Source organism: Anser cygnoides, chromosome 4, assembly GCF_040182565.1.
Source record: "Anser cygnoides isolate HZ-2024a breed goose chromosome 4, Taihu_goose_T2T_genome, whole genome shotgun sequence".
In the NCBI taxonomy this organism is placed as follows: domain Eukaryota; kingdom Metazoa; phylum Chordata; class Aves; order Anseriformes; family Anatidae; genus Anser; species Anser cygnoides.
In genome coordinates, this window is record NC_089876.1 from 51,391,800 (window position 1) to 51,410,371 (window position 18,572).

The following is an 18,572-nucleotide window of genomic DNA, read 5'->3' on the forward strand; positions in this document are numbered from 1 at the left end:
CTGCTTGGGGAGGAGCAGGTAGAAGAGTTTGGCGTGAAGGAGTGAAATTAAGTCTGTGAGGAAGGGAGGATGGGGAAGGTGTCTGTAGTTTTGTTTCCCAGTATCCTGCTCTATTTTTCATTGGTAATAGATTAAATTAATCTTCCCCAAGCCAACTCTGTTTTTCCCATGATGGTTATTGATGAGCAATGTCCCTGTCTTTATCTCAGCCCATGACCTTTTCCATCTTAATTTCTCCCTCTGTCCTGTATAGAAAGGGGAATGAGAGACTGGTGTGGTGGCGGCCTGGCAGCCAGGTAAGGTCAACCCACCACACAGGCTTTACATTTGGTGGCCTAACAAAATCCAAACAGAGGAATGACGTTGTGCCCACCAGAGAAAATTTTCTGGTAGATACAATCTTTTTCTCCTCCATTTTGTCATTAATCATGAGGATCTCCATTTCATCAGTAAATGAAGTGATTCATAATATTTTGTCATAGTGGTCAGTCTACACAAGAATTTCATACGTCATATAAACATAGGAAGCAAGCCTCACAGTACTTTTTTATACCATATAAAAATAATTATTACCTATAAGAGACTGAAGGTAGATCTTACATGTCACAAACTCAGTGACCTGAACTCACAGTTATAGTAACAATCATTCATGGAGTTATTCACGCTGCAGGTGGGTGCTTGAAACAGAGCAGTGGAGCAGTAGAAAGGGCTGTGTGAGTCACTGAGTCTTTCAAACGTATATACTATATGTGTATGTATATATACATACATGCTATAACAAAGTCTTACGACAAACCTCCTGCTCTGCCATACTTGCTCTCTGTGTTGTATGCTCACCTCAGAAGACTGAATCTGTAGGAACTATGCCAATCTTCTCCAAAGAATTTCATATATATGGGAACAATAAAACACACATACATAATCACTCTAAAACACAGAAACATGCTCTTATCAAAGGTTTTTCGTTAGATAGATATATAAAATGCATGTTGTGCAGTAAAAGCTGCATAGCATCAGGTAAGTTCTGAATGAAGCTCAGATTTTAGCAGTTCTCAGCCATTCTGTGCATCTCGTCTCAGCACGCAGCTGACTGTCTCCAACTGGAGCACCAAATTCACAAAGATGTCAAATAATTCCTCAGTAACTCTTATTCTATTGCCAGTCGCTGTCAGGACATGAGAACACTGGAGTAGCAAGATAGCCACAGTGTAGGAGATTATCCTCTTCCTTGGATCATATTATTTCAGTGCATCACATCAGGCACCCCAGGCTGGAGGGCTGATAGTGCGTGTTTGTGTGAAGACATGACACTGCAAAAAGAGAAGTACAATAAAAAGAAGACAATTATCTTAACTAAGGAAATAGAACAGCATGAGTAAAAGAACACAGAATTTCTTTGAAGTAATAGCACAAAGAAAGGAACAAGACGTTTTGCAGAAACACATGGAAAAAACATGCCAAGAGATCAATCCATTAAAATGCTTTCTCACTGTAACTCCCAAAACCATAAGAGAAAAGATATAAAACGAGGCTGTCACTTTCACTACAATGCATTGTCGTGCATTAAGCTAACACAATCCCTCTCTAAAACTTAATATCCACAGAGTAAAAGAACACCTTTAGAGTTGTTTGTGGTTTCTACTGTATATAAAACAAACTGAAGTTGCCACTATTTTGAGTGGAAACACTGATGGTTGGTGGCTGTTGCTTTTTTATTATTTTTTTTTATTGTTTTCATTTTCTAGTAAGGAACTGCAGTACCACTGAAAGGCTTTCATTTCGCATTACACTATTCACAGATAAGGGAACTCGTGGTCCTTGGGGCAAAAGTCTGTCATCAGTAGACTAAATAGACGTTTTACTGTTGAGTACAATAAGAACAGCAGCAAATTCTCTGGCTAAGAGCATGTTTATTCTGCAATGACTGCAACTGACACCAAACATAACAACATTTCACTTGACTGCTAATGTCACAAATGCAAAGAAGCTGTGTGAATAATTATGTGGTTAATCTCAGCTGAGTGTCTTGCTACTGCAGCTCCACTTCCAATGATAAACTCAAGCTAACTAGTGTAAAGCTACCCTGAAAATATGCACTGTTACTCAAAGACTGCTTGAGATGTTACCTGGCTAAAATACTAAGTCATGTTTTCTGCTATGGCCATCCCACTTTCTGTCCATTCAGGAACTGAACTCGTGTACACTCAAACTACAAGCTCCCACCTGGCTTCAAATGCAGCAGAAACAGGCCTTTGCATGACAATCCAGAAGTGGCATCAACAATCAATGCATATAACACCAGCCAACAGATGTGACAATGTCTGTTAGGTAACAAAAATGTTCACCCTTGGAAGTATTTTACTAGCTAACCATCAGATGTCCCGCCTCATTACAGACATCCCAAGCATTACAACCTTTTCAGCAGTCCATGGCTCACTGACTTCACACCCAGCTGCTTTACACAAGGTAAGAGCCTGTGGAAGGGACAGGCCAAACATGTATCCACAGAAGCAAAACACAGCCAGTATTTTTAATAGCATTTTTTACATGTGTGGGATGATCAGCTGTGTGGACGTGTGGGAAAAATTTCAACCAACAAGAATGCTTTATATGCATCTCACAAAATACCTCAAATTCTGCAGTAGTTTTGTCCTACCATTTTGGGTTGTCTTGTTGATGGATAGGGGCTCTGTTGGTAGCAAACTCTACAATAACATCACTCTGACTCATGGTGAGCTTCGATTCAGGGCAACAACTGCATGCTGTACAATTTGGTTGTTCGGTGGCTTACAACTTGGTATTTCAGTGGCATTCATCAGTTCTCACTGACTTCAGAAAGAGCTTAGAGTCTTCATTCTTTCACAGTTAGACTTTAGAAGCTAAATTTTCAAGGATATTGGGATAATACTCCCAAAAGAAAGAAATCTTTGGGAATGAGGTTATAAACATGCCACAGTTCATTTGTATTTCTATAACGGCAGAGTTCTGTCCTGCGTTTTCTTTTGTGCCCTTCTGAATCAGAAATCTCATTTTTCTTCCCGAGCTCCTCCAGAGTAGCTATCTTTCATTGTCACCATCTCTCACTTCCTCAAGGACTCCTCCATGGTTTCAACAACCCCACGAAGGCTGGTTTCTAGGGAACTTGTACTATTATCTGTTGCCAGTCCTCTCATGTCAGTACTTCTCCCATCTGTAGATCACCTATTTTATTATTCAGTAGTATTACTGGCAATTCAGAGGTTCACAACCACTGAAAAGGAAAAATATGCTAATGGTCTGAATAGTAATTGCCTCTGATACACACAAGTATCGGCAGCGAATTGTCCAAATACAGCTGAGAGGAAGAATCTGGTGTTATTTACAGGTCCAGGGTAAAAGAAAAAAAAACAACAAAGAAACCACCACAAAACACAAAGCCCCACCTGCAAGTACATTACTGGTTGATGAACTCTCCTGAAATAAGATGGGTAGGATGTTTTGTTCTTATAGAAAATTGCTTTGAGGAACAAACGCTTTTCTTACTGACTGCTTTTACTAAGGAGCATGCAATTTCTAGAGGCTGCTTAGGAAACTATAGTAGGTGAATGCCCACCTTAGAAATGGTCAGCGTGAAGGTAGGCTGTTTGTACCTTCATAAAGGTACAATGGCATCCCACATAAATCATAGCTGGGGGATGCAAGATCCCATCACTTCCCATTTGTGGGTTTTGCTAGCAAATTCAGGTTGATTTGTTTGTTTTTTAAAGACCACCTCAGCTTGCTGTAGTTAGAAGTTTCCACAGAAAGACACGGTGTCCCTAAAGACTCCCTCTTTCCAGAAGGGAACTCCTACTTCAAGCAGCAGGGTCAGCAATGTGGGAAACTCCCCTGGAACAGGGAGCACCCAGTTATGTCTGTGCCCTGGGAGATGGTCTTAAATCCCCGCATAGGAGGTGAGAACCAGGGTGGGTTTCTATCTTCAGGTCAAATAAGTGCATGAAAAGCTTCCATGGCACCAGTGTTAGGTGAGAAGATGGTTGAAATCATTAAGAACTGCTGCTCAGCCCTAAAAAGGATTAATTTAGTTCTCCTTTGTGACTAACAGGAGAGCTGTCTTAAAATGATGAGATGGATTGGCACGTCACTTCCACCTGGCAGCTCCCTCTGCTCCGCTTGCACATGCAGTGATTCACCAGCAGTGGGTTGTGAATAATGCAGAAGCGGATGAAAGAAAATGGGACGCAATCTTCCTTGCCATACTGAGTTCAGCCGATGAAGAATGAAGTTAATTGTTCCCTTAGCACATACCCTAAAATGAATGTTTTTTTCCACCTAAATTAAATAAGCAACCTAACTGGACTTTCAGAGCTATTTCACAAGATGGTCGATCCAGGTCGTTTGTCTTTGTGCGGTACAGTTTGTCACTGGCTAATTATACTGACAGCTTTTCTGCAGTACCGTGTTAATATCAACTGTCTAAGGAGTGCCTTGGCAAATGGAAAAGTCATTACATCCTCGTGTCACATTCTGCCACCTGCACTCCCAGAAACCTGCACATCACTCAGGTCTCCGCGAGTCCTGTAATTGGGCTATGATCAATGGCACTGCTCCTGCTAGAAGGCAGTGGCTGGTGCGAATGGCAGAATTTGTCTTTTCATGTTTTGTGCTATAAAATGCCCAACAATTTTTAAAATATTGCTCGCTTTAAAAAAAAAAAAAAAAAAAGACTTGCCTTCCCGCTGATGGCCCAGAAAAAAAAGTAAAACCGCCCTTCAGATATTTGCTGCTGTAAGAACTGAGTTACTCACCTCAGAAAGGAGAACTGTCTGGGGGAATCCATCACCTCCCACCTGTTCTAAAATAACAGCAAAACCTGAAGGCTGTTCGAGCAGTATGGATGGATGCCTCCAAGGCTCTGCTCCAGCCAAAGTGGGGGGAACCGGAGAGTGCTCGGGGCAGCCCCCTGTGAGTGCCAGGCTCTGTTCAGACTTCCCGATGTCCCACAACACGTAGAGCATTTCACCCTTGCAAAACGTCCTGAAATCAGACAGGGAAGAAAGAAATAAAAAATTAAGAGAAAGCATCCTTTAAATACAGGCGAGCGCGGGATTTGTTTACAGTCTCACTGCATTTCCATGGAAACTCTAATTGTCAGAGCATGCAGCGGGGAAATAATAGGCTCCAGACCCTGCACGGAGCGCTCTCCCGAAATGCACCCGTGCGGCGGCGGCGGCCGGCTGAGCACCCAGCACCGAGCACCCAGCACCACAGCAGCAGCAGCCGCTGGGTACCTGGCCCTGGCGCCTCCACAGCACCCACATAAGATGCACCGCCGGGCATCCTCGCCCTTCTCCTGCAGAGCCGTGCCGGGGCTATGAGCGGTGCCTGGGGGCTGCGCACTCGCGGCCCGTTCTGCAGCAGGCTCCCTGTGGCTGCAGGTGAGCGGGGTGGGCAGGGGGCAGTGTGGTGGGCAGGGGGCAGCGGTGTAAGTTTGCGTGGGGCAGTGCCGAGGCCACGCAGTGGGTGCAGAAAGCCCTGGTTTCACTTTGGTGCGGGTGGCCGAGCAGGGCATGGAAGGGCAGAAGGATGCCCATGTGGGTGGGTGGGCGTCCTGCCTGGCTTCGTGCCGCCATCCTTCGCTGGCCCCGTGCCACAGGATGCAGGAGTGCATCCCAAGTTTGCTGCCTCTGGCCGGCAAAGGCCCCACTAGGTTGCCTCGCGCTTCCTTGGAGCTGGGGAAATAATCTTATTAGGTGGCTTTTAGTTGTTTTGGGAAGCCATGTTCTCGTGTTCCAGGATAATGTTGCAATTCTTCTTTGAGTTAGGCATGTCAAGAGACCTATCGCTAGCTCGCATGAAAATCAATATTTCTGGGCTTGTGAAGTGAGCTCAGTCTTTTGAACTCTCCCGGCTCCGCAGACGAGCTTTTGCTGTTGTACATAAAGAGCAGCTGCGTTTGCAGCAGCAGCATTTGATCTTCAGCCCATGCTGTGAACACAGCTCGTCGGTGGTTTCGGTGTGGGGCTCGGACTCTATCTGTCTGCTGAGATGGGGCACGGTTGCTCCGGTACTAACAACATAGCTCAGTGCTTCACTTCAGCTTAGGTGGTCAGGCAGCGCATCCTGGCTCATTAGCAGAATTTTATAATACAGAAGTTATAAAAGAGTCTGACTTTTTTTTTTCTTTTTTCTTTTTTTTTTCCCCTATACACTCCAGTAATATAGGGACTGGGGGGCTATGTTTCATAGGCAGGTGTTTCACAGGCAGGTTTGCATTTTGCTTTCTCCCTGTATATCTCCGCCTGTTGTTAAGGTAAGGAAGGACTTCCAAGACTGTAAGTTGCTCTCAGCAGTGAAGATTAATTGTCCCGGACAGGCTCTAAGACACAGATCGAACAGACTGTACAGGCACCAGCCAGTCAGTTATCTTAAGAGGTATTAATATTGTAGCATACAAGATCTTATCCATGAGTAAGCCTTAATATAAGCATCTCATCTAGCAGAAGGAAGATCTCCTGACAGAGCAAATGCCTTCAGTGGAGGACAGTTGTCTGCCTAACTTGTGTATTCTTGACAATTTCCATTTAAATACGTAAAGAAACAGAAATAGCTGGTGTATCCACTCTCCTAAATTCTGGCTTATAGATATTGTATTTTAAGCAACAGCTTTAAGTCTAATAAGAAGATGAATTTCAAGATGTTAAGTATTAAACTGGCATATTCTATGTTATCTGATACCTTTAATCCAGCTAAACTTGAAAAACGTTCTAAGTTCCATCTGTTATTCTCAGACCTTACATCAACTACAATTGAAAACATTTCTGAAGCACGATTCTGGTGAAAACAAGAGCCACAGTATTCAAAGGGTGACATTGAGATGCATCACAGATGAATGTGGCTTAAGGAGGTATAGTCTAAAATCTTTCAAGATCATGGTATATCAGCTATCATAAAATACACTATATTGTAAAGGGTAACTGCAAATACTCCTTGCATTTAATGTTTACTGAGTTAATCTGATTCTTGCAGTAAATGTTCATATCCAGCCTGGGTTCTGCCACAAGCTGCAGCCCCTCCTGTCTCATGTGGCTAAGCCTTCTGCCTCCCGCATCCTACTGAAACGAAAGGAGACCAAAGCAAACCTGGCTGATGCTTGTGCTGTGGGAGCTACAGATGTAGCTGAGCACAGTCCCAGGGGATGTATAGAGACCAGCAATGCAGGAAGGGAAGCTCAGATGACCTCAGGAAATCTTACTGACTGACTGATGTAGGAGATGAAAATAATCCAAATTTTGGAACTAGCAGCTAAAAACAAATCAGGTACCTTCAGACTGATCAAATTTGAACTTGAATACAGGCACAAGAACACCTTGGCACCGTGGTGCATTGAGTTTAGAAATACACTTCAATTTTGAGGACAATGTTTTCAAAAGCAGCTATATTATTTAGTTCTCTTCCCCACAGTGGTACTTTCAGGAATCCTCATTTCTCTGAAAGCTACATTACACGTGCTACCTTGGAGTTGCCCAACTCCAATGATTGAGGGAGAGTGACTGAATCCCTAAAATAAATAAATAGAAGCAACTGTTAAAAAAAATAAATGGCAGAAAGAAAAATGCCAGTAAGTGCACAGATCCCTGTGTAGTCATTGGTATGCTAACACAAGATTGGGGACAACGGATCACTGATATGGGAGGCACACATTGTTTCTCTTGCTTTGTTACTGCCAGTTGCACTCAGGCTGAGTGAGCAAGTGTTTCCTCTGAGCAGGAGAACAAGCTTGGAGGGCAATGGATCCACTTTGCAATTGTTGGAGAAAAGTCTGCTTTCATTTCACGCAACCAAAAATTAAAATAAAATCTCTTTGGGCATTTTGCAAAGGAAACTTCTGTCAGTACGACAGTTTTCTGTTGAAATCAGCAGACTGTAGCGTTATGCCCATCCTTCCCTTTCTTTCTGTCAGTCTGAAACAAACTGTGCCTATAGGTAGAGGGTGCAAGCAGTGGCTGCAGCGCTCTGGTGTACAGTGTCCAATCAGTACCTGACCAGTGCACGTGGTGGCTTCTTCCTGTGCTCCTCCCTCATGGAAAGCAGGGTATGTAATAGGGGAGATGGTACCTTCCCAGCTCTCGCCCAGGACAGAAGGCAGCCCCAGCACTGGTAGGACACAGCTGGTGAGCCCTGGCTGGACTTCGGAGGCAGTCCTGCTAAGCTTTTTCAGTATTGATGTGTCTTGGCAAAATATTTCTTCTTCAACAAAAACAGCATGTTCACTTTCCGTTTTTCGAGAATTACATTAAAAACTTGATGAACAACTTTGCTAAAGCCATACTGCAGTCTTTAAGTGAAGGCAGAAATCCACAGAACCTGCCAACAATCTGCTAATTAAGTCTTTAAGAAGCCAGTAAACATTCATTTAATAAACGTGTTCCAGTGTAGCGACACACACAAAACATTGTTCCTTGACCCTAGTCTTAGGATTACATCTATTGAATATAAATTCTTAGGAGAGAAAATAATTGTGATGTGTCTTGAGAGACTTGAGAGACTCTTCCTTTTTATTTTAAGTCACCCAAAGGTGAAAATGGCAGTAGGAAATAACAGCAATGCCACCAGACTGTTTCAATTCTCTTCACAGCGTTCCTTAATAAGAATCAAACACAGCTAAATACAAGTGGATGAAATTATACAGATTTCTCTTTAGACACATAGCTGGAATGAAATGAACTAATTAGAGAGTCTTTTCTACTAACCGAGATGCTTGCCCTTTCTCCATGCACAGATGAACCCTGTCAATGACAGCCGATACCACCGAAAAGTCTAGGGAGGAAACTACAGTTTGGGTACATGGATCAACAAAACTCTCACAGTACATAGCTGTCCTCAGAGACCTACAATTTTAACTTAGCTCACTACTTTAACTTAAGCATCAGTGTGCACTGTCACCACCCGGTATGACCTCTGGGCAGGTACGACTACATGAGTTTAACCATTACTGAAAATACCTGTAGATATTCTAAAAGCAATCTTAATCTTCCTAAGAGAGGGAAACATCTACAGTTTGTTTCTGCTTTACAGAGTACTCCTTCAGCCTAGATCAGTTAAAATAGAAGAAAATGCAGAATGATCTTTTTTTTGGCAAAGGTTTACATATGCAGGCAAACAAAAGAAGTGAAGAGCACCTTCTTTCAGAGTCTTCATCACTTCAAGAGCATTTTAAGAATTTTGGATTTTTTTTTTTTTTTAATATCAAGATGCTACTGGATTTACTTCTCTCTCTCTTATTAGTCTTCCTATTCTAAGGCAATGACTGGGTTGTTAGTAACCAAGGTTTGGACAGATCTAGCTCTTGAGTAAAGTTTCATTTCCCTTTCTCAAATAACTCCTGCTTGGTTTCAAACTGGTAAGTACGCAATGGGATGCTCAACTCATAATGCCCTCTTGGTCTGTGCAAAATATAAACTGGAAAAGGAAGGCAAGTAAAAAGATAATCGTCTAGAATTACATCAATTGCTTTTTCATTATTAACTCCTCAGTTGTATGCAAGGGTTTTTCCTACACACTTCTTAGCTAAGGTGAACGTTTTTATGCAAAGATAATGGATTGTTCACCCTGAAAATGCTAGGCAGACAGTATTTCATATGGAAATGCAATGTACAATTGAAATGGCTTTCGTGAATCAAAAAAAGCCTGCAGGTTACAGCTGCACGCACACTCCAAAATCTGCAAAAGCATCAGTCATTAGTCAACCCTGTGCTTCCTCCATGCTGAATAAAGGAAAAAATAAACAAATAAAAAGATAGAGGTATGACATGTGAGGGATGTAATTCCATGAGACTGAGGTAGGGGTATGTATTTCATCCAAGGCAGAGACCTGCTCTGTTTTTTTCAGACAGAAATTATGTTGACTTACATTTAGAGAACAGAAAGAAATTTCAGCTGATGGTGGAAGTCACTGTGGTCTGCAGATAATACTGTTTTCAGATGACTGCTAGCAACTCAGATACATTGACCCAGGAAAATTAAGTAAAAAACTAGTTACTTTTTAAGCTAATAGTTGTATAAGGAGAATCTAACCAAAATGAACACTTCCGATATTATCAGTATTGAACAGAGAGAGACTGGGTGATTTACAGAATCTCTAGTCTGCTCCTTTAAAGTTGGTCTAGAGACGAGCATAGTCTCAGATAATGCTTTTTGTCTTTTATGTAGGTTTTCCCTATTTCATGAAAGACAGGGAAAAATTAAATAGAAGTGATTTGCATTAGTGCCACCCAGCTCATACAAGCATAATCGTAATATTTAGATTATCTAAATTCACATATCCAATCCTTACGTCTATTTCAGAGGTTATTAAAAACCACTTTAGCTCAATATTGTGAGAAGCTGGCAAGGTTAAGTTTTCCCCAACACATTAGTGAAGACATAAAAACTTGCAACATCTTATATTTTTAAATAAGTTTTTCTAATCTTACCTGAGATTACCTCACAACACACTGCCAGTGAATCTTCTGAGGGGGTTGTATGGTTTAAGTTCCCCTACTATGGCACCTATCTGGTAGGAATGTACATGTTGTGATGTGAAGGAAGGAGCACATCTGCAAGCATAGAGGAAATCAATAATATTATTGTGCTTTGAAGAAGTCAGCATGATACAGTGTTCTGAGAACAGATGCATTCTTGAGGAGACCTGCCATTTTTGGTTGCCAAATTTAGCCTTCTGCTCAATTTATGTAAGTTTTGGTTTTGCTTAGATCCTTTCACTTTGTCTTGCCTAAGATTTCTAAATGCGAAGCAATTTGGGCACTGGCACTTTGGGGAATTTTGACTCTGAAACTTTAATATGTGCAAGTTTTTAAGTTAAACTGGAATTTTAAATTGAATTTTCTTGTCTTTCACTTTCCTCTAAAATGAAGATGAATCACATGGAGATTCTGTACATAGAATAACTCTGTGTAGAGCTAGATTTCAATGGTAGATGTTTCTGTGCTGAATACTTAGAAATTCCCTGAATTTTCAAATGATTGGGTGGGGTTTGCATACAGTTAACACTGCCCTCTTCGTATTATGTAAAATTGCTTTGTTCAGCTGTTTTGGAGGCAGTTTTCTCTTCTGCCTGACCAACAGTTAAGATACGTGCAACATTATTAGAAGATGGTTAGTATACACATGACATTAGGATCTCCATCTTGGAGCACTGACAGTAGATCTCTGTAGAAACTGATTATTTCTGAAATCTTTTACCTATTTTGTGTTGCTTTTCTACTAGCAAGGTAAGAAATACTGTAGCAGTTGTTAACATATGTCAAAACTTCATATGTTTTCAGGTGTGCTCATTATAGTTTTGCTGTCATGTAATGACTAGGCACATGCCCAGATGGTGGTTGTAATTTCCTTACTCATATGAATGAGCTGTTATTCACATGAGTAATCTTCCCGGCTCTAAATGGATTGCTTTTGTAGCTAACTGCTCCCTCATGGGAAGGCTGACAATATGGTCTATAGCAAAGCGCAGCTAAAAGCCAGCTTCATAATGCGTATCCTTACACTGTTATTGTCCAGTCTGAGCAGCCAGCTACCAGGCCCAGGTGTGCTGAATGCCACATGACAAAACCTACAAAACGAATTTGCGTTAACCTGAAGTTACGCAGGATTTGCTTCACAGCAAACTGATACCACTATTAATTTATTTGCATTAAGGTGATACAAGGTAAAATTATGTTTCTTACAGTCTGCTTAACAGCAGTATCATCTTTACTTCAGTTGGTAATTAATGCCTTTCTTGTTCTAAGCAGGACTGTAAAATGGATTTAGGATTCAAAGACCATAACAACAGGACACCCACCAAGAACGCTTCTGCTGCTACAAATAATTTTTCTGCCTGGAAAGACTACAGGAGCAGTGTCGATGACATACAGTACTTTCTCATTGGGCTATACACACTTATAAGCCTGGCTGGCTTTGTGGGAAACCTGCTTGTACTAATGGCTCTAACAAAACGCAAGCAGAAGACAATAATAAACATCCTCATCGGTAACTTGGCCTTCTCTGACATCTTAGTTGTGCTGTTTTGTTCTCCTTTCACGCTGACGTCTGTCCTGCTTGACCAGTGGATGTTTGGCACTGTCATGTGCCACGTAATGCCCTTCCTCCAATGTGCATCCGTTCTAGTTTCAACTTTAATGTTAATATCCATTGCTGCAGTCAGATACCGTATGATAAAATATCCCCTTGCCAGCAATCTAACAGCAAAACAAGGCTATTTCTTAATAGTAATCATTTGGGCCTTCGGTTGTGCCCTTTGCTCCCCTCTGCCAGTTTTCCACAAAATTGTGGACCTCAGCAAAACTCTGAATTTAGAGGCACTGGAAAACAGGCTCTTGTGTGTTGAGTCATGGCCTTCTGACTCATACAGAATTGCCTTTACCCTATCCTTACTGTTCCTGCAGTATATACTCCCCCTGGTGTGTTTAACTGCTACTCACACCAGCGTCTGCAGGAGCGTAGGTGCCAGGCTGTCCAGCAAGGAAGACAAGTTCCAAGAAAACGAGATGATAAACCTCACGCTTCACCCATCTAAGAGTACAGGCACTCAGACACAGCCCTCCAGCCACACCAGGTGGAGCTGCGCCTTGGTCAGAAAGCACCACAGAAGATACAGCAAAAAGACTTCCAGCGTGATGCCAGCTATTTTAAGGCACCATCAGGATAATACTAATTTCAGAGACCTCCCAGAAACCTCTGGCACAGAAAAAAGCCAGCTCTCTTCCTCAAGTAAATTCATCCCAGGGGTACCTATCTGTTTTGAGATGAAACCAGAAGAAAACACAGAGATCCAGGACATGATTACGGTATCCCAATCCATCGTCAGAATTAAAACAAGATCTAGGAGAGTTTTTTGCAGACTGACAGTGCTAATCCTCGTTTTTGGTTTCAGTTGGATGCCTCTTCACCTTTTCCATGTTGTGACGGATTTTAATGCCACTCTCATTTCTAACAGACATTTTAAATTAGTATATTGCATATGTCATTTGCTGGGCATGATGTCCTGCTGCTTGAATCCCATCCTCTATGGGTTCCTTAACAACAGCATAAAAGCTGATTTAATGGCCCTTATTCCATGCTGCCAAATACCATGATTTTATGAGCCTCAAGATAAAATAAAATAAAACAAAGAAGTTTGTTTTTCAAGCATACTAATGTGAATAGCTGTACAAATTAAATTAGTGAAGTTTAATTAGTCTGACTTGGTTGTGATTAGTAGCATCTCATGTGAACAGGTAGTTCTAAGGCTGCATGTATTTCTTGCATTGGCCAGAAATATGTAAGTGTATTATAATATTCTGTTACTCATAGGAAATCATACTCAGTGTACAGAAACAGAATACAGTTTTCATTACCTGAAATATTGTCAATCTGTACTTTTAAAATATACAGAATGAGTCATAAATGTAAGACTAATTAGACTTATCAGTATTAACTATCATATATCAAACTACAATAAAATACATATCTTTTACTAAATTACTTGTTGAGACTACTTCAGTGCCAACTTTGACTGTTTTCTAAATTAATAGGAAGTCCATTTCTCGATGGGATCAGAAAAGTATTTTTCCTTCACTTTTTAACTCGTATTTTGCAATACCTTTGCATAATCTTTTGCTTCTGGTTCCCAGGTTGTCTTGTTCCCAGGAATGGGTTTGTGAGTAGTTATTATTGTCAAGATTCTTTCCATCTGTACTGTTTACCCAGTACAACCCACTTCTGATTTCCTTAACCGATTTTTACTCCAGCTTCTCATTTTATGGAATTTTCAGCCAGGCCTGAACTTATCTATAGCTTTGCCTTTGTTCTTGCACTGATGGCTCTCCTGAACGTACAGCACATTTCCAATCAGGATAAGCCTTCATTATCTAAGAAACTGATAGCGGAAAGAAAAAGAAAACAGAAAGACAGCGGGATGTTTTTCTTTTGCCACAAAGCAAAAACCGCACTTCACCATAGATGAACCACTTAATTTGGATCAGCAGCTTTAAGATGCACCTGCCCATGTGCACATGCCTATGTATGCTTTCAGCCCCTCCCTCACTTCTTTTTTTTAAACCAGACAGGTACTTTTTCTTCCACATTTAAATCACATGCATCTTCCCTAAGAAAGTCACATTCCGTTTCATAGCACAAATAGAAAAGATGTAAATATAGATTAGATAGCTATATCTACAGCTACAGATAGGTATAGATATTTTTTCCCCCTGGGTTACTCTAATTTAATAACCCACCTCTGCCCGCAGGGTTCAGTGAATGTACATAGCCTCTACTCTGAATTTCATGCTGTAAAACTTCTCCCCAGGTGATTCTTTCTTTTTCTCCATTAAGATTCCCAGTCTGATAGGCTCTTTACACAGCCTTTCCAGTCTGAGAAATAAAGTTATTATTTTTATAAATGGGTGGATGGGAATGCTCAATGTGCAATTTTTGCCTTGGGATACTTCCCTTCCAGTTAGTCTTTAAAAGTGGAAGCAGTTCTTTTATTTGAAGGAACTGTCAAATTAGTTTTATTATAATGTTACAATTCTGAGACCTTTTCTCCCCATGCTACCATCTGGTAAGGAGTTTATTACATACTAGTTGGTAATATCATGGTTTCTATCATGAAGGTATTTCCCTGAAGTCTAGTTCCCAGTAACCCATTGTTCTTTGTTTACACTCGTGATATACTTTGTTTCTTCCTGGACACTGACTATTTCGTTTTGCAGATTATTATCTCCTAAAAACCTACAGCATGGCATTTTATAGAGTACAAACAGTACAGAATACTGGATATTGGAACAATATATTATAAAATAGCTTTTAAAAAGTTTTAAATAGTTTAATTTGAAGAAATTTATGGCTAGTCTTGGTGGATAAACTTAGGAAAAAAAGAAACTAAATCCTCACCCAAAAAACAAGAACATTTAAGTTACAACAATTTATGGCCACTTTACATCTACACATTTTCATGTCATTGCAATATATTGTTTAACCTTATTTTTACCATGTGATGTAACCAGTGTAAAAGAATAGGAAGGCAGTCACATTATTTGAGTTTCAAATATTTCTTCCAGCTTTATTTTATTTATTTACTGTTAACCTTCCTTCCTACATGCTGTTTATATTCTATTTCTTCCTTTCTTTATATACTTTTACAATTTCAACAATTTCTACCTCCTACACTTAGGACTGTTACTAAAATACAAAATAGCGGTTTATTCAGTAATGAAACTTTTCAGATCAAATTCAACTTCTGCTGTGCATGAGACACAGAAACATGCTAGCACATGAAGAAGCCCTTTGTCTAGTTTCTGAGGCTCACAAAGATTAGGCTGCACACTGGTGATTTTATTGAGAGCACTGTCCATTTTTTTCCTGGATGGAGTTAATAACTATGCTCCCTACTATTTATACTGATCAAAGAACAACAAATTGTAGTTTGGTGATAGGGAATTAAATCAAGACAGCTAATGAACTTCTTCAGTCCTGTGCCATTTAAAAATCCATCTTCTCTTTCTTAAGATGATCAGTGGTGGGAGAACGTGCATTTTCTTCTTATTTACAGAACAATCATCATCATCATATTTGCACATCTCCAAAATGTCACCATCTTTCCTCTGAAATGTTAGTTAAAAATAAAATAACTTCTCCATCTTTCTTCAGCAGCCAGAATACCTCAGTCCCAGTATCAGCAAGGAATACTTAGGAAGCAGAGAGTAGCAGGAGCAAGTGAAATCATGCAGAAGGTAGTACCTGAAAGAGTAACTTCTATGAGTGGGAGAGAAACAACCAAACCATCCATTTAATGCTTTTCCAGTCTGGAATCTAAAGACAAAGAAAAAATTCAGAACACAAGGATCCCCCAGCCCCACATTTGTTGAGTGGCCCCAACCAAGTTGAGCTGTAGCTCCTACATGCTTCACGTCCAGCAGTGACTAGCAGCGTGATGTCTCCCTCACGTACGTCAAAATATTTTGGAAAGTTGCATCTCATCATAAATGCCATCTAAAGGCATTGTATCATTCTGATACATAGATAGACAGGTACATATACAGATATGTAAAACTGCTAGAAAAGAAAGCACATTAAAATGGATCTTCAGATAGCACATGTAATCCTTGGGCTTTAAGCCAGTTAAACTACTACAGAGTTACTACTAAGTTTAACTACTGTTACTTCTGTAACCAAAAATCTAAATAATGGTGACAGTAGGAGTTTGTACATTAGCATCCACTAAATGCAGTCAGGAAATGCCAGTTGCAGAGCCATCTATCTATTGGACTTAGAATAATGAAGGGATGTAACAATACAGGGATCCTTCCCTACTAATAAAAAAAAAAAGAGGGGGAGGAACCCTCAGAGACAGCTGATGATTACATATGATGGATGCTAAAACTCTTATGGCTTGACACACATGAGGAATTATTTTTTTTCAGTTCTACAAAATAATATCATTGACACAGCTGGCATTTTGCAAATGTCAAAGAGTAAATGTTGTTAATGGCTGTCCTTTGCCCCTGTGTCAGTGATGAGGAAACAGGAGACCATTAGGATGTGCCCCTTGGCCAGGTCACTCCCAAGCCAGCAGTGCTAAGCACGCCCTAAGTGTATTTATTTAGGTTGAGGGGAAGAGACGAGCCTCTGTGGTCCTCCACAGTGCCATGGCAACAGTGGCAGAGACAAGTGTATGCCTCCCATACGTCTGCATGAGCTGTAATCACAGCAGGCAGTGCCAAATTCCTGCTCTTGGTCTGGCAGTTAAGAGCACCAACCCTGGGCACTGTGGTGACCACTGGAGAGCAAGCAGTGAGGAAGAAGCAGGAGAGCAAAACCACATTGCGGCTGTATTCCCTGGGGGCTACAGCCTTTGCGGGCATGCAGCCCTGCTCCTGGGGCCTGGAAACTCTCATCACAAGATGTTTCTTTCTCAGCACTGGGAACACTTGAGGAATTAAAAATAAATAAGTCGCTCGCATGAAGGTGTGGGAGAACCAAGAAGAGGAGCACAGTCTGGAAGAAAAGTGCTACCAGTCATGCTGAGGCAGGCACCACATCTCCTTCTGAGAAATACAGGAGAGGTGGCACGGAAAACTTCCCTCAGCCCTAGTGTTTATTATAATTAATGCCACCTAAAGATTATTAATGGATAACAAAGCCCTTCTGTAGTCCATAGGGGTCAATCATCTATCATTGCACTTTGGGAAAAGCAAAAACAAAACAACAACAAAAAAGAAGAGTCGTTTCCTCACAGTAGTCCCAATATCTGTCTGCGCAGCATACAAAATAAATATCTGTTAACATCACAGACTCCAGAAAGACATCCATCATCAATGCTGCTGGGTCCAGGAATTCACCCCTTGATTTTGGTGAAAGCCAAATTATGCCTATACTATTTATAATAAAAATTCCTAGTCATAAAATATATTAATTGGTCTGGAAGCCAAGAACTTTTAAGCTTGAAAACTGCCTTAGTACTGTGACAGGATTCTGGTCCAAAGCAAACCTCTGCTTTTTCCCCCACATGACCAAAATAGTTGTTTAAAAACATGATTCTCATGGATAACCTTGATAAGGAGTATTAGGCAGATTTTGGAATAATGGTTTACATCTGATCTGAGATCAGATTTCTTGTTCTTCCATTTAATATATTTTTATATACTTCTAAATCAAAAGTAAGAGCTGAATAATGAGTATGTGTACACGTCCTTACTCCTCTCAAAATGTTTCTTTAAAGCAGAAGCATCTTCTTTCCAACCATTTGATAAGGATATTTTACCTGTGATCACTCGTAAAGCACCATTCTGTGCTATTAAGACACAATTTGTGTCATCATACTGTGGTTCGATGTTATCCACATCAGTAAGTCTTACCACACCACCTGAATTTAAAACTCTGAAAGCTCAGAGAAAATAGCAACATCTGCTGTGCTTCAGAGGTTACCATGATCTGGCCTCGTCACCAAGCTTTGTTGCATGATATATACTAAGAATAGCCTCATACAGTATGTTCTTGGAAGAAATAGGCAGTGATTTTGACACAAACTTTGTAAAAAATATTAACTCCCCCAGAAATAATATTACTACAGAAAGGAAGATGTGGTCACAGTGCTTTCCAAACAGCTGAGATGTGCATTTGTGGTACAACTAGCATCACTCATGTAAATATTGTATAACTAAACAAGAATCTTATTAATCATCTTTGCTTTTGAAGAGAAAATATTCCAAACTATTTGAAAGTTATGGGTTTTTTTGTTACATACTAATATTAGGAAATACGGGGGGGGGGGGGGGGGGGGGAAGGAAGAGATAACATTGTCACAATTCAAATTCGGTTCTTTTGAACAAATATGAACACTTCATTTTGCCCTTGTAGTCACATTCTTAAGATGATCCATTTAATAATGGGGCTCAAAAATACTCCTCTGGGAAATTAGCAGAATGGTGATTTGACATTCAAGACTGAAGTCGGCTGGCTCTGCTCATACATCCAGTTAAACAAATGTTTGCTTTGTCTTAGCAGGAGAATGATCATGTCTATATTACTTGAAAGCCACAATAGCTGGA

General features: G+C 40.6%; 1 protein-coding gene across 1 annotated transcript; it reads left to right on the plus strand.

Moving 5' to 3' along the window:
• The first annotated feature begins 4,793 nt into the window (after window positions 1–4,793).
• NPY5R (neuropeptide Y receptor Y5) lies at window positions 4,794–13,377 on the plus strand. Its single transcript, XM_013175246.3, has 2 exons — window positions 4,794–5,417; window positions 11,775–13,377. The coding sequence occupies exon 2, from the start codon at window positions 11,784–11,786 to the stop codon at window positions 13,116–13,118; it is 1,335 nt and encodes a 444-aa protein (XP_013030700.3). The 5' UTR covers window positions 4,794–5,417; window positions 11,775–11,783; the 3' UTR covers window positions 13,119–13,377.
• The last annotated feature ends 5,195 nt before the right edge of the window (window positions 13,378–18,572 follow it).